General features: G+C 42.1%; 1 protein-coding gene across 1 annotated transcript in view; it reads left to right on the top strand.

Annotated features, from left to right (window-relative positions):
• Nucleotides 1–2054: 2054 nt before the first annotated feature.
• Nucleotides 2055–26127, top strand: part of DYNC1H1 (dynein cytoplasmic 1 heavy chain 1) — a gene marked incomplete at its 5' end in the record, with an annotated part of 44064 nt that continues 19991 nt past the window's right edge. The window contains 40 exons of the mRNA XM_084270475.1: nucleotides 2055–2325; nucleotides 4912–4999; nucleotides 5613–5786; nucleotides 6003–6258; nucleotides 7157–7343; nucleotides 7523–7794; nucleotides 7932–8159; nucleotides 8605–9681; nucleotides 9969–10148; nucleotides 10761–10910; nucleotides 11733–11879; nucleotides 12026–12166; nucleotides 12300–12476; nucleotides 12581–12691; nucleotides 12775–12894; nucleotides 13115–13354; nucleotides 13894–14049; nucleotides 14421–14534; nucleotides 15147–15257; nucleotides 15336–15545; nucleotides 15936–16082; nucleotides 16298–16464; nucleotides 17176–17349; nucleotides 18062–18227; nucleotides 18306–18494; nucleotides 18577–18771; nucleotides 19467–19749; nucleotides 20019–20119; nucleotides 21005–21164; nucleotides 21444–21687; nucleotides 21869–22052; nucleotides 22488–22700; nucleotides 22840–23078; nucleotides 23189–23345; nucleotides 23551–23778; nucleotides 24012–24242; nucleotides 24355–24495; nucleotides 24741–24974; nucleotides 25566–25772; nucleotides 25856–25977. Of these exons, the coding sequence (XP_084126601.1) occupies nucleotides 2055–2325; nucleotides 4912–4999; nucleotides 5613–5786; nucleotides 6003–6258; nucleotides 7157–7343; nucleotides 7523–7794; nucleotides 7932–8159; nucleotides 8605–9681; nucleotides 9969–10148; nucleotides 10761–10910; nucleotides 11733–11879; nucleotides 12026–12166; nucleotides 12300–12476; nucleotides 12581–12691; nucleotides 12775–12894; nucleotides 13115–13354; nucleotides 13894–14049; nucleotides 14421–14534; nucleotides 15147–15257; nucleotides 15336–15545; nucleotides 15936–16082; nucleotides 16298–16464; nucleotides 17176–17349; nucleotides 18062–18227; nucleotides 18306–18494; nucleotides 18577–18771; nucleotides 19467–19749; nucleotides 20019–20119; nucleotides 21005–21164; nucleotides 21444–21687; nucleotides 21869–22052; nucleotides 22488–22700; nucleotides 22840–23078; nucleotides 23189–23345; nucleotides 23551–23778; nucleotides 24012–24242; nucleotides 24355–24495; nucleotides 24741–24974; nucleotides 25566–25772; nucleotides 25856–25977 (8192 nt within the window). The remainder of the gene's footprint in view (nucleotides 2326–4911; nucleotides 5000–5612; nucleotides 5787–6002; nucleotides 6259–7156; nucleotides 7344–7522; nucleotides 7795–7931; nucleotides 8160–8604; nucleotides 9682–9968; nucleotides 10149–10760; nucleotides 10911–11732; nucleotides 11880–12025; nucleotides 12167–12299; nucleotides 12477–12580; nucleotides 12692–12774; nucleotides 12895–13114; nucleotides 13355–13893; nucleotides 14050–14420; nucleotides 14535–15146; nucleotides 15258–15335; nucleotides 15546–15935; nucleotides 16083–16297; nucleotides 16465–17175; nucleotides 17350–18061; nucleotides 18228–18305; nucleotides 18495–18576; nucleotides 18772–19466; nucleotides 19750–20018; nucleotides 20120–21004; nucleotides 21165–21443; nucleotides 21688–21868; nucleotides 22053–22487; nucleotides 22701–22839; nucleotides 23079–23188; nucleotides 23346–23550; nucleotides 23779–24011; nucleotides 24243–24354; nucleotides 24496–24740; nucleotides 24975–25565; nucleotides 25773–25855; nucleotides 25978–26127) is intronic.

Below are 26127 nucleotides of genomic sequence, written 5' to 3'. Positions count from 1 at the left end.
TCCACAGAAAATCATGTGCAGAAAGTTAGTGTATCTTGTCTTGGCTTTGACTAACTTTGTAACATCTTCCTCCCGCTCCCTTTGGCACAGTGGAAGTAATTAAAGGAGTACAAAGTGTCTTACCCATCCTGGCTTTTAGTTGCAAGTAGGCTGGCATTTAAATATCATAATCCTAGACACGCTCTTTATACCAAAAAGTCTTGTCACATATGGAGTATTTTAAAACCTACAGTAAGGTGTGACTTGTTGGGGTTTTTTGACCCTATTTTCTCTGCAATTCAGCAGCAACGTATATACATGGATTATTTGGATTATTATTTCCTATCTTTATACTCCTTTGTTCTCCTTACTTTACTTGATTTTTTCCTGGCAGCAAATTTACAGTAATGAAATACTTTATTTTGCTGTGTAAGCTACAGAAATGTAGTGTCATTTTGGTGCAACAGATGACAGCTGTTTTAGAAGTATGACTTTGACCATCACTTCAGCTAACCTTGTAAGAGAAGTCAAGTTACACTCAAAAGATACTTAGGCTAGAGTATTATCAAACAAACATCCTGAAGGCCAGGATGTTAATTTAACCTGTGGGTTTTGGACAATGGGCCTGTACTGACACTACATGGATGTAAAAAGTAGGTAATTCTTCTCCTCACCTCCCTTGAAAAGCAGGCAGGCAGGACCAGATACGGGGTGGTCTTAGTGGAAATAAAACCACCTAGCAAAGACAGGCTCTTTTATATATAAAAAAATACTAAAAATTTTATATATAGATATAAAATGTAAACCTACAACAATCTGTATATGGAAGAATAGTAGTGTGTGAACAAATCAGACTTCAGAAAATGAGTACTGTATTAAATGCTGTCTCTATAGCTATATTGTATAAATAGAATATTCAGATTAGTACCTATCACAATTTTTCCTCATTGAAATTAAAATTTATCTTTTTAATGGGGTGAAAATTAAATGGTTTTGGTAGATTTTCAGTGAATCACCTCTATCAGTTCTGGTGCTTGTGGTTGGAACTTGGGTGCTGAATTTTCCTTCAAGACAAGAAGGTTCGAGATTCATGTTACCTTAGAAATGGGCGTTTTTTCAAAGTTAATCTGGACTCCTAAACCCCTTAGGAGCCTGCTTGAGTAATGGCTTAGGGGTCAGGACTTCCTTCGACGGGCAGGATATCCTACCTGAGTGCTTTTCTGAACAGATCTGTGAGGGTCTCTGCACTTGCCTGCGTATCCACCTGAGGACATGCATGTGGGGTTCAGAGGTGGTTTTGTACGATTTGTTTGCTTGGTTTTTATTATGTTTTCTTTGTTTTTATTTTTTATTACCCTTCTCCACCTCCCTCTGAACAAGAACTCGACTTTTCAGCCTGGGTCTGTGCTTTTGGGGCGTTAGTGGAAGTGCAAGCAGGGTGTGAAGGGGTCGGGGGTTGCTCTCCAGCTCTAACCTGCCCCACATGCTGACAACCGGGCCTGCAGCTTTATTCGTGGAAAAATATCACGTGTACCACCAATTCCTATAACTCCTGCGTTTATTTTTAACATGAAAACCAGTTTTTTCTTCTTTGGACAAAGGAGGCCTAGGGCTTCTTTGTCCTCCAAGTAACGGGGAGGGGGCAGGTAGCAGAACACAGCTCACCCTGGCTGCGGGGCCTTCTCCCCTTTCCCTGCCGCTCACCTACCACGCTCTCCTTCCAGAAGGAATCGCTCGACTAAAGCACTTAAGTAGGGGGGCGGGGAGAGGCGATGCGGCGGCTGCTGCCCGGGCGGTGCTGCAGCTCTCAGCCCGGCTCTCCGCAGTACCAGCGGACGCACCGCCCCTTCTGCCCAGCAGCGGGAGGGGATCTGCAGCCACCACCCCGCCGCGCCGGCCGTGGGGAGGCGGGTGGAGCCGCGCAGCGCGCCCGGAGCGGGGGCCGCCCCCTCAGCGCGGCGGCAGAAGGCGTGGCGGACTGCCTTTCCCAGGCTTCCCCGCGGCGGGCGGGCCAGTGTCGGGGCGGCGGCTGAGCGGGCGGAGGGCGGCGCGCCTGCCGGTATCCCTGCCTCGGCATGTCCGACTCCGGCGGCGGTGGGGGCGGCGGCCCCGGCGGAGAGGAAGGCGGCATGGAGGTGTCGGGCTCGGCGGTGCAGAACGTGGCCGACGTGTCGGTGCTGCAGAAGCACCTGCGCAAGCTGGTGCCGCTGCTGCTGGAGGATGGGGGCGAAGCCCCGGCGGTGCTGGAGGCGGCGCTGGAGGAGAAGGGCGCCGTGGAGCATATGCGCAAATTCCTCTCCGACCCGCAGGTTCACACGGTGCTGGTGGAGCGCTCCACCCTCAAAGGTGAGGCGAGAGCCGGGCGGCCGCCGCGCTGTCAAAATGGCTGCCTGCCTCCAGCCGCCGCCCTGCCGCGGGGTGGGAGGGGCGCGCCTCTCTCCCCCGCCCGCCACGGGGGCTGCGGGGACCCTCCGCCTCACGTACTGCCCCGGCCGGGGAGGCGTCGGCCTGCCGCACTGCGGTCGCAGGAGGGCCGGCTGACGGCTCTCCGCGGGGTTCGGCGTTGCGCGAGGGCGGTGGCCCGCAAGGGCCTGCATCAGCGGGCGGATCCCGCGCTGGCTGCCCCCGCCAGGCCCGGCCTCCTTCGTTATTCTTTGTTCCCCTCGGCCCGGAGCTGACGCCGCTCGGGCCGGACCGGGGCTGTGGGCTGGACGTGGGCGCAGGTGCTTTGTGTGCTGCCGCTGCAGCCTGTCCCCCTTGGAAGTGCTTCGTCAGTAGGCTGCAGGCGCGTCCTGCTGCGGCCTGTCTCCTGCTGAGGAAATGCCCTCCTTGGCAAGAGCTAGCCGGTCTAAAACGAACCCAAAAAACCAAGCCCGTAGCGAAAAAAGAAAACCCTGGAGGAAAAGAACCCAAAGCTGAGCCTGTGAAAAGCACTGTTCCGTGGTTAATTGGCGAGGCCCGGAGTTGATACATCGAAGCGTAGACTTTTGCTTAGTTAGCAAAGCCCGGTGGTCGTGCAGGTCGTAAAGGGTCTTGTAAGCCTCATCCTGTGCTGCATTAAACACTATAGCTAGGTTGACACCGACTTGAGGAACATCTCTGCTATTTACATGCTGCTGTTAGTGACTGTTTTGAAAATGACTTCTTATTGTCAACAAATGTGTTACTGAATGGGTAGCTTCTCTTACAGAATCCAGGCTCATAGAGAGTAATAAAATTCATTAACAACACAGACTTTTACTATTAAATAAGACCTAGAGTCTGCATGTGGCTACATGCCCGCCAGCCTGAGCTTGCAAGAGATTTGAATGTTAAACTTGTGGATCTCTCCTAGTGTGCTGTTGGTTCAGTCCTTTTGGATGTTTATCATGTCTTATACAGTCATACTTCACGTTGTGTTAATTTAACATTTGAACCGCCATGGTGTAAGATACTGTATAAATGCCCTGCCCATGCCTCACAGTGAGGGAAACATGAAGAAGGTTCTTTCATTTGGTGTCTATTCTCTGAACTTGAGGCAGTGCTTAATATGTCTGTCTTTTGTTTATCTTTCGCCCATTTCTGCTGATTATTCTCCTCTCCCTTGCAAAGTTTGCGATAACAGTAGGATTTTCTAGAGGGAAAAAAAGAATAACAGTCTTTATGGATTCATGATGCAGTGTTTTAACAGGATTTAAAGAAAATGCATCAGATGTTAATAGGCTATGCAAATGATTTCTGAATTTCACTTACATCTCTATCATGAGATGATTTCCAACCCAAACTAAAGAAAACCAGTGAAAGATCATGGTGATCACTTAGTTTCAGGTTTGTTGCATAGCTACTGTTAACTGTGTGTGGTTAAAAAAAAATTGTGACAGTTATTATGTGTTTTAGAAGCTAAATCTAATTTATTACAGGCAGAAGGTATTTCCTTTGGTGTCTTCTGGTTTAATAGGAGTTATTTGAGGAGAAGAGATTTTGTGATTGTCACCTGGTCTTAACAGTCAGAACCTCCAGCAGCATATGGAGATCTTGTTTTCTCTGACACTATTAAAACCAATATTATTATTGAAACTTGTGGATGGGCTGGATAGTACCAAGTAAATTATTGATTACAATAAAACAGAAGCCATGTTTCTGAGAAATGAAAACTGCTGTGTGGTATCACTAGTTATACAGCCTGCCAACAGCTTTCATGTGGGTTCCTGTGGTGTCTAGTGTAGTGTTGTTCTGTGACTGGGCCTCTGGGGCTGGGGATCATAATTGTGTCCCCCTGAGGCTGTATCTCTTACGAATAGTGAAATGAAATCAAAGCAGGATGAGAATCCACTGTAACGTGTCCAGGCAGAGTGTGTCCCCCAGCAGGGAGTAACCTTCTGCACTGAAATCACTGCATTGCAGCACAACTGCCTGCATCCCCAGCAGTTACATCATCTGCGACACATTGGCTGTGGTAATGCCAAAGTACTTCCCATGACTTGGGGTTTTTTTTGGGAGGTTTTCTCTTTGTTCAGAGGTTGATTTTCCAAATCAGTTTTAGCAAAAAAGTCTGAAAGTGCAAAGCAACCTGTAAAAGAAAAAAACAGTTATTTAATGTTCTCACTTAAATGTAGTTATCCTGGTAGGGTTTATCTACAAATAATGCATGTTTGGTATTGCAGATTTCTCTCTGCATCACAGACAGAATGAGAGTTATTTGCTTGTTGTGATGTTTTGCTGAGTTTTTTCATAACAATCTAAGAAAGTTAATAGACTTGTGTTAAAAAAACAATGAACCCACTCAGAATTTGAGGGATATTGCAAAGCTAAATTTAGTTTGAGCCATTATGCATAATAAGTTGGTGTGGAAGTTAAAGGTTAGAAAAAACTCTGTTAATAGCAGCAGATAGCTAAGAGACAGTGGCAGATGCCTTAAAAATAAAATATTTTTACATAGAATATTTTTTGCAGAGGATGTCGGAGATGAAGGAGAAGAGGAGAAGGAGTTCATTTCCTACACTATCAGCACTGACATTCATTATGGAATTAAATCAAACAGGTGAGTTAGTAAAATGGATCTTGACATTACTACCCTATGAAAGCAAAGCCTAAACAAGAGGGTTTACCTACAAATTTACCTACACCTTACCTGTGTTGCAGTGCAGTGTTTCTATTCACGGAGAGCAGTAGCTTTTCAAGGTGGAGGCTGTGATAAAGGGCTGTCATGAGACTGAAAGGAATGGACTTAGGACTTCTAGCTCAGAGGTTAAAGAAATAAAAGTCATATTAATTTCGCATACATGCAGATCTGCCGCACAACTTGGGTTCAGGAATCTTCAGTTGTGTTTGACTCTCACGTATTTCTCATTTACCTTGTTGCATATTTGACTGTGAAGCTTCCTAAGATGTGTGCCTCCTTAGCATGGTCATACTGCAAAGTCTTTATTGATGGCTAAGTTCAGGTGATCATTGAAAAATAAAAATGCCTTTATTGGAAGAATTTTGTTCAAGTCTTTTAAAAGAAACAATGATGATGCATGTGAGCGTTTGACTGCTGTGACCTATACTTGCCATAAGATTAAAGCTACATTGTCACTTTAGCATGAAACAGCATGAAATAAATGCACTTAGTTTCAGATGTTTAGTCAGTAACTCCCTCCTTTGTTCTGCAGCCTGGCATTCATTAAGCGTACGCCAGTGATTGACGCCGACAAACCAGTGTCGTCCCAACTGAGAGTGCTCACTCTCAGTGAAGATTCTCCGTATGAAACCTTGCACTCTTTCATTAGCAATGCTGTTGCCCCCTTTTTCAAGTCCTACATCAGAGAATCTGGAAAAGCAGACAGGTAATTCAGTATAAATACACTGCTTCCCTGCTAATGAATTAAAGTAGGTATTTTATGAAGAAGCAAGAATGAATATTCGAAGCAAGTCATGTGACATTTAAGCACACAGTTGCATATGATGCTGTTGCTGACTCTGAAAAATAGTTCATATGGCTTAAATGTTTCCATGTAAGAAGCCAAAACAAAATCCATTCATAACACAACTGTGCTTTTCAGGGATGGAGATAAGATGGCTCCTTCAGTTGAGAAAAAGATTGCAGAACTTGAAATGGGCCTCTTGCATCTGCAGCAGAACATTGAAATTCCAGAGATTAGTCTGCCAATTCATGCAACCATTACTAATGTTGCCAAGCAGTGTTATGAACGTGGAGAAAAACCAAAGGTTACAGATTTTGGTGAGAAGGCTGAGGATCCATTATTCCTCAATCAGCTACAGTCTGGAGTCAACCGCTGGATTAGAGAGATACAAAAGGTAAAAAAACCCCAAACAACCAAATACTAGAATATGTGATAGGAACTTCAGTGCAGTACTGTGCATCGTCTTCACAGTTTAATTAGTAAAATATTGCTCTATGCAGGATACTCTGAAGATCTGAGAACAGTTTTCTGAGTCACCAGAGACACTAGTTAAATTAGACCAAGTCTAATTCTAGACTAGACTAAACCTAGTCTAAATTTAGATTTCAGTATAAATTGTTCTGCAAGAAGCTGAGAGCGTGGCTATTTTATCTCTCTTGTAATAGACTCAAGTAACTGGCTGTAACCTTGTGAATTTTGTAACTGTTCTTCAAACCTTCACAGCAGATAGAGAGAAATGGGTCTTGTTGGTTTCTTTATTATTACCCTAAGTGTCACCACCACAACTTCAGAGCAGTTGTTTCAGTCCTGTCTTGTAATCTCACGTATTCCTCCCTGTTACTTTTCAAAAGAACTCTGCTGCTGTTCTACTCTTGCTCGGAAATAGCATCTCAGATACTACTCTGCCTTTTTTTACCTCCATGAACACCTACTGCTCATGGAACAGTACAGAACATAAAACATTTGTTTTCTTGCCTGGCTCATCAGTCATTCACCAGAATACAGACAGGGATCAGGAAAGTGGACAGGTGAGGTTTTTAGGCTACATGAAGGTCCTAAAACTGTCCTTTAGGAGCGCTGAAATTAAACTGTGACTTTAGGAACTGCAGCACAGCAACACTTCTCACAGAATGAGTGCCAAAACTGACTGAGGTTGGACTATTAAAACCTAGCAGAAGTTAGGTGTTTCAATTCTATTTAGTAATAGAGCAAGTTTCTACAGTTGAAACATACAAGTAAGATGCTTTTCTCCCTCCCCTCCCTCCCTTCTCTTTTTCTTTGTTACTTTTAAGGTGACCAAATTAGATCGAGATCCTGCATCAGGCACAGCATTACAGGAGATAAGCTTCTGGTTAAACCTGGAACGAGCTCTGTATCGTATTCAGGAAAAACGTGAAAGTCCAGAAGTTCTTCTGACTCTGGATATTCTAAAACATGGCAAACGTTTCCATGCAACTGTCAGCTTCGATACAGACACAGGTAAGACGTCTGTTCCTTAATACTTTTCACAGATGTCCTCTGGAACCTAAGCTGTTACGAAACTTAAACACTGGGGTACAAAGAACAATGCTGTTTAGAGTAACCTTGGTCTAGTTAAAGCTACAGTTTGGATAAATGAAATGAAAAGTTATATTCAAAATCTTTTCTGTTACATTTAGGTCTAAAACAGGCTTTGGAAACTGTGAATGACTATAATCCACTGATGAAAGATTTTCCACTGAATGACTTGCTGTCTGCTACTGAGCTGGACAAAATAAGACAGGCCCTTGTTGCAATATTTACCCATTTGAGGAAAATCAGAAACACAAAATACCCAATCCAAAGGGCACTGCGTTTAGTGGAGGCTATTTCAAGAGATCTGAGCTCTCAGCTGCTTAAGGTGTTGGGAACCAGAAAACTGATGCATGTTGCCTATGAAGAATTTGAAAAGGTATGTTCATGGGTTTGTGGCACTGGCAGCTGTATTCTTGCATTGTGGCACCATGGGCTCTATTTTCACATTGACCAGTGAATCTCAGGAAGCATTTCCTTTGGGAGCTAAAGTTCCTACTCTAAAACTCTCTTTAGGTAATGGTTGCGTGCTTTGAAGTTTTCCAAACATGGGATGATGAGTATGAGAAGTTACAAGTTCTGCTGAGAGATATTGTGAAAAGGAAAAGGGAAGAGAACCTGAAGATGGTGTGGCGAATCAATCCTGCTCATAGGAAACTACAAGGTCGTCTCGATCAAATGAGGAAATTCAGGCGTCAGCATGAGCAGCTGAGGGCAGTTATTGTGAGAGTCCTGCGACCTCAGGTAATATTTTTAGTTATTATCAAAAAGAAGATCAGTGTGGCTTCTTCAAGAGTGTTCACCACTGCTTTAAAAAGATAACATAAAACTAAGTAATACTCAGTTTCCCTATCTGCTTCCAAAACCAGTCTGGTTTTGAATCCTTGCTTATTAATAGGTTTAGCTTTAATTCTGATGTGCTTTGTGTACTACATGACCATGCTCATGTTAGTAGACACAGCAAGTCTGGACTTATTGTTGAGATGAATAAGTATGTAAGTGCTTGAGCTTTGCCAAACCACAGTGGAAAATGAGATTGTAAAGTAACTTAAATCTGAAACATAACTGCAAGCTTGCTAAGGATTTGGTACTATGAGGTTTTTTGCAGTGCTTGTTAGAACAGACTGTGTTTAGCTATTGATAGGTAAATTTTGAAGCATCCAACTACTAAACTCTGATTCTAATGCAGGTGACTGCTGTTGCCCAGCAAAATCAAGGAGAGGTGCCTGAACCACAGGATATGAAAGTAGCTGAAGTCCTTTTTGATGCAGCAGATGCTAATGCAATTGAAGAAGTCAATCTTGCTTATGAGAATGTTAAGGAAGTAGATGGGTTAGATGTTTCCAAAGAAGGTACAGAAGCCTGGGAGGCAGCAATGAAACGATATGATGAAAGAATTGATAGAGTTGAAACAAGAATAACTGCCCGTTTGAGAGACCAGCTTGGTACTGCAAAGAATGCCAATGAAATGTTCCGAATCTTCTCTCGGTTCAATGCCTTGTTTGTCAGACCGCACATTCGCGGTGCCATTCGTGAATATCAAACACAACTGATCCAGCGGGTGAAAGATGATATTGAGTCTCTTCATGACAAATTCAAAGTACAATACCCACAGAGTCAAGCTTGTAAAATGAGTCATGTTCGTGACTTGCCTCCTGTGTCTGGGTCTATAATTTGGGCAAAACAGATTGACAGACAGCTCACAGCTTACATGAAGCGTGTTGAGGATGTCCTTGGCAAAGGCTGGGAGAACCATGTAGAAGGTCAGAAGCTAAAGCAGGATGGAGATAGCTTTCGCATGAAGCTCAACACGCAGGAGATCTTTGATGACTGGGCAAGAAAAGTTCAGCAGCGCAATCTTGGTGTGTCTGGTCGTATTTTCACCATCGAAAGCACCCGTGTGAGAGGTCGAACTGGAAATGTCCTGAAACTGAAAGTCAATTTCCTCCCAGAAATAATTACACTTTCAAAAGAAGTCAGAAACCTGAAGTGGCTTGGCTTCCGTGTTCCACTAGCAATCGTCAACAAAGCTCACCAAGCAAACCAGCTCTACCCATTCGCTATTTCTCTCATTGAAAGCGTCCGTACGTATGAACGAACATGTGAGAAAGTAGAAGAGCGTAATACTATCTCACTTCTGGTTGCTGGCTTGAAGAAGGAGGTGCAGGCTTTGATTGCAGAAGGAATTGCACTCGTGTGGGAATCCTACAAACTTGATCCCTACGTACAGCGTTTAGCCGAGACTGTCTTCAGCTTCCAGGAAAAGGTTTGTTTTATCTTTCTAAGTCTGCAAAATCTTTTACATTTACGCTTCAGTAAAATGTGGTTAACCAGAAGTGGAATTGGATAGCCTAGTGACTTGATCAGTAGCTCTTTGGTTAAATAGCGGGTTGAGTTTGGTGTAAGTTGGCCAGCTGAATGGATCTTTTAGAAATACTGAAACAGATAGACCTGTTGCATCCAAATAAAGAGAAATTACTAACCATTACTGCATAGCTACTGTTGTTTCTAACCTGCAAAACTAAACATCCTGCTTTTCCTAAACCATTTTAGGTGGATGATCTGCTCATTATTGAAGAGAAAATAGACCTGGAAGTGAGATCACTGGAAACATGCATGTACGATCACAAGACTTTCTCCGAAATATTGAACAGGGTTCAGAAAGCTGTGGATGACTTAAATCTTCACTCGTATTCAAATTTGCCAATCTGGGTCAATAAGTTGGATATGGAGGTAGGTTTGAGATTAAGGAGTAATATATATTTAGAGGAAACATTTCAATCATATGGAAAATGTTTTTCAATTATAGTCTTCATAGTCATTCAGGGAAAATGCTGTCTCCCCATTCGCTGAAAGCTTCAGTGCGTTTTCAGTATGCAGAACATAGAAGGCATGCTTGGTTTTAGCTGTTAACTTTTGGGATCAGTGAATTCAAGGGGAGTTTTGTCTTTTGAGGAAAAAGTTTGATTTAGCTCATCTGCCTAGAAGGTAGTGAGGACCAGAATACTTAAAGGATGGTGAAAATTTGCTGTGCTGATAGCAAAGACTCATTGCCTTCATTTTGTTTGGTTCTGCTTGTTGAGCTAAGTTTCAGGTTATTGTACACTAGGCTGACTGAAAAGCTGTTAAGAATATTTAATGCCATTAAAGTCCATGAGGCAGAAGCTTTGAATTGATATTCAGTGGAAGTTTACCAAAATTCTTAAGCCTCTTTGTTGACTTTGCAAAGGAGCACTCGGTTCTTTGAGGCACCATCGTGTGTCTGGTGTCAGAATGTATCAGTAGCAGGGGTGTGTATACAGTGGATATGGAGCTTTTTCCTCCAATGGGGCTTATTTTCTTTAGATTGAAAGAATCCTGGGTGTTCGTCTGCAAGCTGGACTGAGGGCCTGGACCCAGGTTCTTCTTGGACAAGCAGATGACAAAGCAGAAGTTGACATGGATACAGATGCTCCTCAAGTGAGCCATAAGCCTGGTGGTGAACCCAAGATCAAAGTAAGTTTGTTGTTGTACAATTTTTTGTTGTTGTATTTTCCCTCATTTTCAATTACTTAATACAAGAATTTTATCTGAGGCTTATATGGGTGTCATGGCTTAACCCCAGCGAGCACCACACAGCCACTTGCTCACTACACCTCCACCAGTGGGGAGGGGGAAAGAAGCAGAAGGGTAAAAGTGAGAAAACTCCTGGGTTGAGATAAAGCAAAAGCTGCACACACCATCAAAGTAAACCCAGGAGTTCATTCCCCAATTCCCAGGGGAAGGCAGGTGCCTGCCCCAGGAAGGCAGGCCTCCATCACACCTAATGGTGACTTGGGAAGACAAATACCAATACTCCAAACAGTCCCCTCTTCTGTCTTCTCCCCTAGCTCTGCATGCTGAGCATGAGACCATGTGGTGTGTGATATCCCTCTGGGTGGCTGGAGTCGGCTGTCCCGCCTGTGTCCCCTCCCAACTCCTTGTGCACCCCCAGCATACTTGCTGGTGGGGTGGGGTGAGGAGCAGCAAAGGCCTTGGCTCTGTGTAAGCCCTGCTCAGCAGTGACTGGAACATCCCTGTGTCACCAGCACTGTTTGTAGCAGAAAACCAAACTACAGCCCCGTACCAGCTACTTTGAAGAAAATTATCCTATCCAAAACCAGCACAAGGGGACGTAAATGTTTCTTCTGCACCTGGCCATGGAGGAATACTTGCCTCCTCCCATTTTAAGTGCAAGTTGATTTTTCACAAGTGTGTGCCACTTCTTGAAGTTCAAAATTCTTGTCTCATTGTAGTAGTATCTGCCAGTAAGATTCTGTGTGTTTACTGTTTCTGCAGAACATTGTACATGAACTAAGAATAACCAACCAGGTGATATACTTGAATCCACCAATTGAAGAGTGTAGATACAAACTTTACCAAGAAATGTTTTCTTGGAAGATGGTAATCCTGTCACTACCAAGAATTCAAAGTCAGAGATACCAGGTAAGTGTCACAAAGCTGTGTCTAAGACCAAGCAGCAGTTTTCACTTTGCAGTTAATTGTGCTGGATACTTTAGTGTGTTGCTCTACAGTTGAATGTGAATGCCCTAGAAATTCGTGTATATCACATGTATACTTGTGGTTCTTAGGTCGGAGTGCATTATGAGCTGTCTGAAGAAGAGAAATTCTATCGTAATGCATTGACAAGGATGCCTGATGGCCCTGCAGCTCTGGAGGAGTCATACTCTGCTGTCATGGGAATTGTGACAGAAGTGGAGCAGTATGTGAAGGTAGGAAGTTGACACCACATAGTGGTACAGCTAAAATGAATGTGGACTTTTCTGTCTGTTTTTCTGGAGCTCTGGAGTCTTTCAGAATATACGGGAGAAGTTCTGAACCTTGTTTGTGAAATATCTCAATTAGGTTTGGCTTCAGTACCAGTGTCTGTGGGATATGCAGGCCGAAAACATATACAACCGTCTTGGAGAAGACCTGAATAAGTGGCAAGCCCTTCTAGTTCAGATAAGAAAGGCAAGAGGAACATTTGACAATGCAGAAACCAGAAAGGAATTTGGACCGGTTGTCATAGACTATGGCAAGGTAAGAAATCGTAATAATGGTTTGTAGTAAATGCATTAAATTTCAAAGTGGGTGTGTAACAGGTAGTAGCAACACCAACAAATTCTGTAACTATTCTATTGTAGGTACAATCAAAGGTGAATTTGAAGTACGACTCCTGGCACAAGGAAGTGCTCAGCAAATTTGGCCAAATGCTTGGTCAGAATATGACAGAGTTTCATTCACAAATTTCTAAGGTAGGACAAGTTCAAATTCCAGTTTTTCAGTTGCAGTTCAACTGTTCTAGACTTCTAAAACACTGATTTGTCCCCCAAACCAGTCCCGTCAAGAACTGGAGCAGCATTCAGTGGACACTGCCAGCACATCAGATGCAGTGACGTTCATCACATACGTGCAGTCCTTGAAACGTAAAATCAAGCAGTTTGAAAAGCAGGTTGAGGTACGTTGTCTTGCTAATGATTATCACTTCTGGTCATACCAGGCTTAGCTCTTAAGATGCAGCTTCCTGGTACCCAAGTTCTCTTGAGAACAGACTTGAACTTTGTATCCTAAGGAATCCTGTTAACTCTGTAGCAAGTGCTTGTTAAAATATTTTGAGTATTTGGCTTTGCAACTTAGTTTTGTCCTTTTAACTTATAACCACTCTCTCTTATATGTAGCTTTATCGCAACGGTCAGCGCTTGCTTGAGAAACAAAGGTTCCAGTTTCCATCCTCTTGGCTGTACATTGACAACATTGAAGGAGAGTGGGGCGCCTTTAATGACATCATGCGTAGAAAGGATTCTGCCATTCAACAGCAAGTTGCAAATCTGCAGATGAAGATAGTTCAAGAGGATCGTGCAGTGGAGAGCCGAACAACTGACTTGCTGACAGACTGGGAGAAAACAAAACCTGTAACAGTAAGTAGTGATGATTAAGGCTCATTCAGCACATGGGCTAGATCCTCTGCTTTCAGTAAGAACTAGCTGATTTATTTTTACACTTTTTTGCGGTTTGTGTAAGTCTTTTTGGGTGTTCTAAAATAACTTGCAAGTGTGTTGATTTGGAAGGGGTATGCAATGGATGGGGACAGAGGGAAAGTTACCCTTAAAGCATAGGCCTCTGTTAGGTGCAGAAAGCAAGATGACTTCAGTAACTAACAATGCTTTGACTGAAATGAGAGATGTGTCAGAGCCATGAATGTAGGAAGATTCAGAAGCAAGCTGCTTTTTTCTTTTTTTTTTTTTTTTTTCTTTCTCCCTCCTAAAGTTCTATTTATTGAAACCAAAAGCTGCATGTGAAAGTGGGATGAGACTTACTCTGGATTAATATGTATCATTGTCAGCAGACTAGAAATGGAAAAATACGAAGACAAACCAACATTCAGTATTTAGTCCTTGCTTTTCATTTCAACTTGATTGTAGGACTTTTGGATTAATGTATCCCATCCAAACTTTAGGGAAACCTGCGTCCAGAAGAGGCTCTTCAAGCTCTTACCATTTACGAAGGAAAATTTGGTAGGCTGAAGGATGATCGTGAGAAGTGTGCGAAGGCCAAGGAAGCTCTGGAGCTTACAGATACAGGACTACTCAGTGGCAGTGAAGAGCGTGTCCAGGTACAACATGCTCATGCAACTTCTTGTCAGATTCAGTTAAAAATGTTTCCTTTTCATCTCTCTATCCATTAAAAGAGTGACTTGTACCCTGCTGTGTGTTAATGTCAATACATAATCTCCACATGTGTTCATTTCTAGCCTTAAGAGGTTGTCTGTGACATATTCTTTGACTGTCGTCTTCTTATGAAACTGTTATGTGACCTGAGATGCAAAAATCTCACCTGGTTCACTTGCTGTTGCAGTTCTGTTGAAGTGGCAAACTATTGGAGGGGTATTGACACATTGAAAGTATTCTGGTTAACTCCTCCACACTAACGACTTTGAAAAAATTGGGAAAAACTGCTAATGTTTGATGTGTTCTTTTACTGTAGGTAGCTCTTGAGGAACTGCAGGATCTCAAAGGTGTCTGGTCTGAACTCTCCAAAGTCTGGGAACAGATTGATCAAATGAAAGAACAACCCTGGGTTTCAGTTCAGCCTCGCAAGGTACTGCACTTCTGTATACATAAGCAATGTAACTACCATGGGTATATACAAATTAGGAATTAGACCTCTTGAGAGAGATTTGCTCAATAATCTCCTTCCAGATTGTTTAGGTACCTTTTTCAGTATCTTGTGATCATGGTTTTTTTCATGCTAAGCCTAAAAAAACCGCACAGGGTTTGTCACAATTGAAGTAATTTTGCAGGGGATTTGTGCAGTTCTAGTAGTTTTTAAATTGAGATTAGACTGCATCTACAGAGTAGAAAATGCTTTTTTAAAATAGGCTGTTGTAGCTCATTAGGGAAACTTCATTATGTGGTTGGATGAACAGCATCAGTTCTAGTTCAGCATTTAGGAGGTAGGGAGCAGTAGAAACATGAAGCCATAAACCACCTGTGACTACTACATTATAAATCTTAATCAGATTGGTAAAGTTGTATTTCTAGCTATAGAGGAACCACAGCTTATGCATATACGTATCACAATGAAAGAGCTGTACTGTCAATACTCATTAGCAAAAGGTTTCTGTAAAAATACATAGGCAACTTTAAACTTGTACAGCTGTGTGCACCACACGTGCAGGGAAAGCTTTCATTGCTTTTATGTTATTGACAGCTACGGCAAAACTTGGATGGTCTGCTGAACCAGCTGAAAAACTTCCCTGCCCGCCTGCGACAGTATGCCTCCTATGAGTACGTTCAGAGACTTCTGAAGGGCTACATGAAGGTAAGTTACAGTAATTTCTAAAATGTATGCCTTTTAGAGAAAGTTCAGTGAGGTAACATGCTTTCTTGTCTTCTACAGATAAACATGTTGGTTATTGAACTGAAATCCGAGGCACTTAAAGATCGTCACTGGAAACAGCTGATGAAAAGGCTTCACGTTAACTGGGTGGTCTCAGAATTGACCCTGGGTCAGATCTGGGATGTCGATTTACAGAGAAATGAAGCAATTGTCAAAGATGTACTGCTCGTGGCTCAGGGAGAGATGGCCTTGGAGGAGTTCTTGAAGCAGGCTAGTATTATCTCTTGCATGTATGCGTGTAATAGCAAATTAGAGGCTTGCTGTTGGGTGGATGGCACTTTTGTAGTAAACTTACAATCTAAGCTGAGATACCATGAAGTACTGTTGTGGAGAACAGCTGAAAGCTGTGTAAGCCTTCTCTGATTTGCATTATTTGGGAAAAACAGTCCTTGATAGTAACTGCAAAGTTCCCACCTTGTTTAAGTTTTACCTGACTGCATCATATTCTCAATACTTTTTAAAAAAGTTTGAGCACAAACCCAGAATCCTTGGGTAAAAAAACTAAAACCTGAGTACTGGAATACGTTTCTACGCTGTAAGGATGTTGCAAAAACTAGTAACATATGATTGATGTTGTGTCTTAAACATTTTTTCCTTCAGATAAGGGAAGTGTGGAACACTTATGAACTGGATTTGGTCAATTACCAGAACAAATGCCGTTTGATTCGTGGGTGGGATGACCTTTTCAACAAAGTAAAAGAGCACATTAACAGCGTTTCTGCTATGAAGCTGTCACCATACTACAAGGTAAAATGGAGAATAAAGTTGAAGAATCTTAATTTAGTTCTTGCTGTCTTGTTTAGTTTTTGTCAGCAGAGGCTATATTCACTGTTTAAGTTGATAACCATATAATTGAATATGCATACTTTGTAACTCTCAAACAACTGTTTCCACTAATAATTAGTAGCAGTCTAATTCCTGGTGCTATTAGAATGAATATTAATGCAAGATTTAAACTTTAGGTGTTTGAGGAGGATGCCCTTAGCTGGGAAGATAAGCTGAACCGTATCATGGCACTCTTTGATGTCTGGATAGATGTCCAAAGGCGATGGGTCTACCTGGAGGGTATCTTTACTGGCAGTGCAGACATCAAGCACTTGCTGCCTGTGGAGACCCAACGGTTCCAGAGGTAACTCTTTAATTGCAGTATTAATTTCCCTGCCTCCCTTGGGACACCATGCGCTCAGGCCTGCAACTTCATGACTTGAGTGTAGCACTCTATAAGGTGAAATAGTGGCTTAGCTGGTCCAGATGGATTACAACCCTGCTGTAGACATAAATTCATCGAGCAAACAAATATGACAAGAAGTGCATGCAGCAACCATGACAGAAAAAAGTTTGTAGTAAATACAAAAGTTTGTAATAAAAAGGCTGCTGTACAATTTGTAGGTGATTTGGATTCAGGTGTTTTTTCTTGCTAGTTCAGTCATGGAACTTTCTGGCATTGTGGCTGCAAGAAGCAGGCTGACTTCTGTTGCCGCAGCTTTTAGTCTCATCCTTCAGATAACATTTTCTTCCTCTGCTTTAAGTTCCTCTTAATGATTAAGGTCATCCTTAATCATTCCACACACTTCCAGTCAGATAAAAGAATCAGATTTATGCATCTTTTCAGGAAATGAACAAATCTAGACCTTCAGCAGTGGAGCTCATAGATTGCACATTGCAGAGAAGTTAAGTATTGGTTGTTCTGGACTTGGGGTAGATGAAGAGCTGTTTTGGGAATTTAGTCTTGTTCTCTAGGGCAGCCACAACAATTAGAGAGGCAGCAGTCATTTGGTGTTCTGCAGGCTTGTGGTCACTGACTTCACACTAATAATGTACTGTGCTATTTTACTTGCAGCATCAGCACTGAATTTTTGGCACTCATGAAAAAGGTGTCCAAATCTCCACTTGTGATGGATGTTCTTAACATTCAAGGTGTGCAGAGGTCATTAGAGAGACTGGCAGACTTGCTTGGGAAGATACAGAAGGCACTGGGAGAGTACTTGGAAAGGGAGAGGTCCTCTTTCCCTCGGTAAGAAGTTGACTTTGGAAGTAAAGTAACTTTACATTTCTGTGCAGGAATTAGTAGTATTCTGTAAAACCTCTGTCCATTTTTGTGTATTGCTTATATCTAAGATGTTAGACAACACAGATGGAAATGGTTGCGAATACGGAACTCAGTTATAGCTACTTCTCAGGAAGAGGGACTACAGCTTCCCTTACTTGCTCATCTGTGTGTGGCTAGTCGTAGGATTTAGATACTGCTTAAGAAACCATTGCATGTGATTTCCATAAAGGTACAAGTTCTGGTTTGAACTGCTTAGTTTTTTGATTGCATTTGGTTGAGGGACAGCATCTAAACTGTCAGAATCCAGTACTGAAGTCATTGGTTCTGGCTTACCTGCAGTCTTCAACTAGTTTGTTGCTTAGCAGGGGAGAGTAAAGCTGAGCACTGAGTGGGAGTCTTCCCTGCCTAATAGACTTAATTTAGTCCCAAGTTCCACTGTGGGTATTTCAGGGATGGGTAGGTAAAGCAAATGATCCACTGTGTGGTGGAGACCATGTGAACTGACACAATCTTAGAACTGAAGTACAACTTCCTGCAAATTTATGGTTTGCGAACTCTTGCAGTGTTGTGGAAATGACTGTCAGGTCCTCCTATGTAGTCGCCATGTATGACCCATAAATACATTAAAAATTATAGTTGGAAATGTGATACAAATCTAATTTTGTGTAATTATTAGGTTTTATTTTGTTGGTGATGAAGACTTGCTTGAAATCATTGGAAACAGCAAAAATGTTGCTAAGCTGCAGAAGCACTTCAAGAAGATGTTTGCTGGCGTTTCTAGCATTATTCTCAATGAAGATAATTCTGTGGTTCTTGGGATATCTTCCCGTGAAGGAGAGGAGGTACAGCTGCAGTGTGTGTTTTTAAATGAAATTCTGGAAATAAGTGAACATGGTCTGATTTAAACCTAATTCTTGCAGGTGCTGTTCAAAACACCTGTGTCCATCACAGAACATCCCAAGATCAATGAGTGGCTTACTCTTGTTGAGAAAGAAATGCGAGTGACCCTTGCAAAATTGCTTGCAGAATCTGTTACTGAAGTTGAAATCTTTGGAAAAGCAACTTCAATTGACCCAGCAGTCTACATCTCTTGGATTGACAAATACCAGGTATCAATATGGAACAGTTAAGCATACTGCAGCTTGCTTATTTCAGTGAGGAGAACTATCTGATGAGGATTTCTGTTAACAGGCTCAGCTTGTTGTCCTGTCAGCCCAGATTGCGTGGTCTGAGAATGTTGAATCAGCCCTCAATGGTATGGGTGGACCTGGAGACCACTATCCTCTCCAGTCTGTGCTGGCTAATGTTGAGGTCACACTCAATGTCCTGGCAGACTCTGTGCTGATGGAGCAGCCGCCTCTTCGCAGAAGGAAACTGGAGCACTTGGTAAGTAATAACCTCCTTTCCTCTTCTGGGTCAGGATTTTTAAAAGTTTAATGAAAAGATTGATGAGTGTAAGACATGCTGTTCCTCAAGGAAAGAGTCTCATGCAGTATAAGCAACTGCATCAAGCCCTGGTCTTGTAGGTGGAAGTAGGTTTTCACGGTAGTCAGCTTAGTGAATGCCAGCATATTATGGTCTGATTCACTGAATTGATCTTCCAGCTGGCTCTTCCAAACGTGGAATTTATTGATTTTTTTCCTTTCAAAAGTAAAAGATCTTGTTAAGCTGCTTATTATTGTAATTAAATTGAATTAAGTTGGGGTTTTTTTGTAGATGAAGATTGAGGGAGGGAACTTAAAATCATCCTGGGTTATTTCTGTAGATTTTTACAGGCAAATATCTGGTCTGGTTTAGGAGTACCTGTCTTCATAGTCTCTGGCAAGTAAGTTATCTGGTATAGTAGCATAATGGATTGACAGGCTAACTGGAATGGTTTGCTGAAAGCTAAGGGAATACTTAACAAGGGCAGTCAACATTGTTGGTCTTTGTAGCAGCAGATTTTAAGGCTGATGCTGTTGGTAGGTTGTGGTTTCAAAGTGGTGGCACATTACTAAGCTGATCCGAAAAGCTGTAGGATTCCTGGCTTTATTACCAATGGCTTGTATTGCTGTGATCTAGGGATTTACTTTATTTTCCAGATCACCGAGTTGGTGCACCAGAGAGATGTTACAAGATCACTGATCAAAAGCAAGATTGACAACTCCAAATCCTTTGAGTGGCTCAGCCAGATGCGGTTCTACTTTGACCCAAAGCAGACAGATGTGTTGCAACAGCTCTCCATCCAGATGGCAAATGCCAAATTCAACTATGGTTTTGAGTATCTTGGTGTTCAGGATAAGCTAGTACAGACTCCTCTTACTGACCGCTGTTACCTGACAATGACACAAGCCCTGGAGGCACGACTTGGAGGATCACCATTTGGTAAGTTTGTACTGAAGTACCATAAAAACTTGAGACCAATATATAAACTCTTACCATCTGTAAATACATAGTTTTAATGTAAACGTGCAGAACACTTATAACTGAGACACTGAAGAACCAGTCTTTTGGGGGAAGTTGTAACAGTTTTAGGTTTCACTGAACCCTCTTGTCAGGGACTATCAGAATCAGTATGCTGACAGATTACAGGAGCAGGCAGTGGTACCTCAGACAATAAGCACTAAAACAAATCTGTCCCACTCTAAAAACAGGTCCTGCTGGTACTGGTAAAACGGAATCTGTTAAGGCTCTTGGGCATCAGCTTGGCCGCTTTGTGTTGGTTTTCAACTGTGATGAGACATTTGACTTCCAGGTAAGTTGTTTGATTAAAAACATGTAGTCTTTGCTAATGAGCAGTATGAATGGCTTCAGAACTCTGAAACAGCTAGATGATTGTTTGTAAGTCTTAACTGAGCCAGTGTCTGTGGGTCACATGGATGCTCTATAACAAAAGATGCCTAAAGCAGAAGTGGAACAGAACATTGTTGGGGAAAGGGGTTCTGGTGGTTTTAGAAGGTGTGGTTTTATAGCAACAAATGGAGGGAAAGGAAGAGGAAGTATGGGGTGGGGACTTGGCTTTGGGAAAGAAACTTAAATTGGTTAGTTTGCATTGATAGTAGTGATTAATGGAGAACAGACAAGAGTATGAGACTGCCAAAATAGCTGTACTATTACCAAGTTATTCTTTGTGATCTGCGGGGTTTGCCTAGGCATGTGAAAAGAGATAACAATCCTAAACAAGTGGCTTTTAGACCTCCATCATATTCCCTCATGCTGCCTTTTGCAGAATCATACCTTAAAGGGTTTTTTTTTAGGTAAATGCCTTATCTGGACATCCAGTTTGGTTTTCTAAAATGTTTTGTATCCTCCTTGTGATAAAGGATTAGAACTGCACCTGGTATTAATGGTATCAGCAAGCAAAATATTACATAGTGGACATAACCATGACTGTTTCTGAATGCACCACAGGACAGTATGTAGTAATAGTAATAGTATGTAGTAATAGCAGTGAGCATCTGAAAGTCAGCTAGAACCCTTTCAAACTCTTGCATGGTACTACAGAAATGGCAACCTACATAGAAATACAGCTCCTCTCTGCCTTGGATGCATTGTATGAAGTGCTCTTCTCTGCTCCCTTTGCCTATGCATAGCCAAGAATGATCATGCAACTTCAGTGAATTTTCCCTTCTACGTGCAGGCAATGGGACGCATCTTTGTGGGACTTTGCCAAGTAGGTGCCTGGGGCTGCTTTGATGAGTTCAACAGACTGGAGGAGCGTATGCTCTCTGCCGTTTCGCAGCAAGTTCAGTGCATCCAGGAAGCCTTGCGAGAGCATTCCAACCCCAACTATGACAAGAGTATGTAACTGTTCATTCCTAATAGTGTTCTACAGCATCTCTAATGGCCTTAGTGCTGTTTTGTTGCCCAGCTATGTTTCTCCCAGACAATCCAAGGATGAAGCCACTTTCTGTCAAAACTTAAGTTTTTAAGTAACTTTCAGCCAGTAGAAGTTTGTATTTGAGTTGCAGTATTAGAGAACCTGCTGTCTGTTACTGTAGGAAACTAGAATAAAGTATGACTTGTGTTCTCGGTGTGATCACTGACTCAGGTGTAACTAAATATACTCTTATTTTCAGCTGCAACACCTATTACCTGTGAGCTGCTGAACAAACAAGTCAAAGTGAGCCCAGACATGGCTATCTTCATCACCATGAATCCTGGCTATGCAGGCCGATCAAATCTGCCTGACAACTTGAAGAAGTTGTTCCGTAGCTTGGCCATGACAAAACCAGACCGTCAGTTGATTGCCCAGGTCATGCTGTACTCGCAAGGTTTCCGTACCGCTGAAGTGCTTGCCAATAAGATAGTGCCATTCTTCAAGTGAGTAACAAGTTTGGTGTCAATCAGTAAAAATAGAGCTTATTGTTCAAAGCTGTTATGTTCTTTGACACCCACTAAGCTTGTTGTGCAGCAATCATTTCAAGTAAATAATGATATTTATTGAGCGTGGTGCTGGTCCCTGTTGAAAATCAAATGGTATTTTGTCTCTTTCACTGCTTAGGCTTTGTGACGAGCAGTTGTCCTCCCAAAGTCATTATGATTTTGGCTTGAGAGCACTGAAGAGTGTGCTGGTTAGTGCAGGTAATGTGAAGAGGGAGAGGATTCAGAAGATAAAGCGGGAGAAAGAAGAGCGTGGAGAAGTTGTTGATGAGGGAGAAATCGCTGAGAATTTACCAGAACAAGAGGTAATGTATCTGTGAGCTCTTTACTTCTGTGGTAAAGTATGGAATGCACACTAAACAAAGCAATAACCCTGCAGAGTTTAGCATTTAGTGGCAAGCCATGCAAGTGAAGTAATGTTAGTTACAAAAGGTGGTAATTTGATAGCTCAGAAGCTCCAAGTTAAACATGTTTTTGGAGTCCCTAAATTCTAGCAAAAGACTGGCTCGTATGAGGTCATGCATTCATAATGCTTACTGCTGCTCAGTTCCTCTGCAGTTAATACCATAAGTGAAGAGGCATAAGAGACTGCAGTTGTATAAACTGAGTATCAGTAGGAATTCCTTGTAGTTTCAAAGTTGACACCCCCACCAATGGTTTTCACCAAGACCATATTTTTTTAGAAGGCACCAGACCACACTTAACAAAAAGTCTCAACTAAAACATGACTCTCTCTGCAGATCCTGATCCAGAGTGTATGTGAAACTATGGTACCAAAACTGGTTGCAGAAGACATTCCATTGCTGTTCAGTCTCCTTTCTGATGTATTCCCTGGAGTACAGTATCATCGTGGGGAGATGACAGCCTTGCGAGAGGAGCTTAAGAAAGTGTGTCAGGAAATGTACCTTACCTATGGTGATGGAGAAGAAGTTGGTGGCATGTGGGTTGAAAAGGTAAAATATAAAACTGAAAATGTGGAATTGAAGTTAACTTCCTTTATTATGAAAGGTGGAAAGCTTTTTTCTTCTTCGTGTCTTAACAAAGCAATACTGAAGTGCAGACATAATTAGTACATCATTACTTCTGTCACAGGTTCTTCAGCTGTATCAGATTACACAGATAAATCATGGATTGATGATGGTGGGTCCCTCAGGAAGTGGAAAGAGCATGGCTTGGAGAGTACTTCTGAAAGCCCTTGAACGGCTGGAGGGTGTGGAAGGTGTCGCTCATATTATAGATCCAAAAGCAATCAGCAAAGATCACCTCTATGGTACTTTGGATCCAAACACCAGAGAATGGACAGATGGCTTGTTTACACATGTCCTGAGAAAGTGAGTCTTTAACAGCACAAATGAAAAATGGCCAGTACATTTGTGCAGTGGATATTCTGGCCTTACTGAGTCTTTGTTCTCTACTGCAGTATGTATTTTCTTTAACGCAGAATCATAGACAACGTGAGAGGTGAACTACAAAAACGTCAGTGGATTATCTTTGATGGTGATGTAGACCCTGAATGGGTTGAAAATTTGAACTCTGTGTTGGATGACAACAAACTACTGACTTTGCCAAATGGAGAACGTCTCAGCCTTCCACCAAATGTAATGTTACTCTTCTTCGTGATGTTTACATGCTGACTTAGAAACTTACTATGCCTTAGGATAGTTTAATGCTGTTCTTGGTTGTTCAGAGGCAAAATACAAACTAACTTTTTTAAAAGGTCTCTGGTTGGGGGAGGGGAGGCAAAGTTCTTTGAAGTAAAAACAAAGCAAAATGAACTCTTCATTTTAAATTTCTATTCTTCAGGTTCGTATCATGTTTGAGGTACAAGATCTGAAATATGCCACTTTGGCTACTGTGTCAAGGTGTGGTATGGTCTGGTTCAGTGAGGATGTTCTCAGTACAGACATGATATTCAATAACTTCCTGGCTAGACTGAGAAGCATTCCTCTGGATGAAGGTGAAGAGGAAGCTCAACGAAGGAGAAAGGGCAAAGAAGATGAGGGAGAAGAAGCAGCATCTCCAATGTTGCAGGTATAATTTGGATTATATTATGGGATAATGTAGTAAGAATGTTTGTCACAAGTAGAGTGTGTGCTTCTAATTCATGACAGCCTGTCACGGAAAAGCTGACTTGCTTTTAAATGAATTTTTTTAAAAAGAATGTTAAAATATGAAGCTTTCAAAACTTACACAGGTTTATTTCCTACTGCCCGATAATGAAATCGGAAGCAAGTGTTTTGAGCAGTTGTTGTCTCCCCCAACAGATTCAGAGAGATGCTGCAACAATAATGCAGCCATACTTCACATCCAACGGCCTGGTAACTAAAGCACTGGAACATGCTTTCAAGTTGGAGCACATTATGGACCTCACCCGCTTGCGCTGTCTCGGTTCTTTGTTCTCCATGCTGCATCAAGCTTGCCGCAACGTAGCCCAGTACAATGCCAATCACCCAGACTTCCCCATGCAGATAGATCAACTAGAGCGTTACATCCAGGTAAGTATAATATGACTGCTGTGTTTGACGTGTCAGTATAACAGGTAGATTTGATTTACTGATTGTTAAATTTTGTTCCATTACTCTAAAAGCAATTTTCTGTTGCTTACAGAGGTACCTGGTCTATGCGATACTCTGGTCTCTTTCTGGAGACAGTCGTTTGAAAATGAGAGCAGAGCTGGGAGAGTACATTAGGAGAATCACCACTGTGCCACTGCCGACTGCACCCAGCATACCTATAATTGACTATGAGGTAAACCTTTCTTTGGCTAGAAGTGTTGCTCTTCTGTCTTCTTAGAAGCTTCCTTTAGATTTTGGAGATGGACTATCTTAAATTTTACTGTTTTACAGTTCAGTGGACAAGTTGCCTGTTGAAATAAACACATCAAATTTGATGCCACAAATTATTCTGTGGTTTAAAAAATATATATTCTCTTTTAACTAAGGTTGAGCTATATTTCTGGTCTGACTTGTCTAATTGAGTTTTTGTGCTTCTAGGTGTCCATTACAGGTGAATGGGTGCCATGGCAGTCCAAGGTTCCTCAAATTGAAGTTGAAACACACAAAGTTGCGGCTCCTGATGTTGTAGTACCAACCCTTGATACAGTTCGCCACGAAGCATTGCTGTATACTTGGCTGGCAGAGCACAAACCTCTAGTACTGTGTGGCCCACCAGGTTCTGGAAAGACCATGACCCTCTTCAGTGCTCTCAGAGCTCTACCTGACATGGAGGTACACAAGTGTGTGTGTGTGTGTGTGTGTGTGTGTGTGTGTGTGTGTGCATATGTGAATTAGAATAGTAACAAGTCTCTAATCTTCTTTAAGGGTAAACCAATATTTATTGATTTAGCATGGAAATTATTTGCTAACCAGAATTTGGTAAGGGCTCTACCTCAGTTGTGTATGTGTAGGGAAAAGTAAAAATTATGTCAAGCAAAATCTAAATTTATGTCTTGAGATCCTTAACCTAAAAGCCACTTCCATCCTTTGCTACTTCAATAATAGAGGTGCATTCCTATGTTTAGTATTCAAAAAAACGTGGTAATATTCCAAAATAGCTCTCCTCCTTCAGTGTGTTTGGGTGGAGTAGCAGTTATACAAAGCTGTAATGTTCTAAGTACAAGGTTAGGCAGGAGGTGTTGCATGGAAAATGGAGAACCTGCCATGGGAAGCAGACAGTATCCAGGCAGTGACCTGAAATACAGATAGCATATGTACTTCCACTGAGGAGAGCCGAGCATACTTGTTTCCAGGGCTCTTCATATGCTCTTTTTCAAGCCTTAGTGTAATTTAACTACTTTTCTTTCACTGTTCTCTTTTAAGGTGGTTGGACTCAACTTCTCTAGTGCTACTACACCAGAACTGCTCTTGAAAACTTTTGATCACTACTGCGAGTACAGGCGTACACCGAATGGAGTGGTGCTGGCTCCTGTGCAGTTAGGAAAGTGGCTGGTGCTGTTCTGTGATGAAATCAACTTGCCAGATATGGATAAATACGGCACCCAGAGAGTCATTTCCTTCATTAGACAGGTTTGGTTTTCTTTGTAATTAGCTATATTATAACAGTTATTTTTGTGGAAACACAGTGTTCCACTGATTTTATTTATTCCCAGATGGTGGAACATGGAGGATTCTATCGCACATCAGACCAGACATGGGTGAAACTGGAGAGAATTCAGTTTGTTGGTGCATGTAATCCACCTACTGATCCTGGAAGAAAACCTCTCTCTCACAGGTAATGTATCTACTAAACTATACAGCAACAGAGTAGGGTCAAAAGTGAAGCACTGACTATGTCATCTGTTCTTAATGCACTTGTATGATACCAGCTGTGCTGAAGTTGTGTTCCTTGCTTTTGGGCTAACTGCCAGTTGGTTCTTATCCT

The sequence above is a fragment of the Gallinula chloropus genome (genome assembly GCF_964237585.1).
Source record: "Gallinula chloropus genome assembly, chromosome: 14".
In the NCBI taxonomy this organism is placed as follows: domain Eukaryota; kingdom Metazoa; phylum Chordata; class Aves; order Gruiformes; family Rallidae; genus Gallinula; species Gallinula chloropus.
Note: the sequence above shows the minus strand (reverse complement) of the source record. Positions and strands in the feature narration are given on the sequence as shown.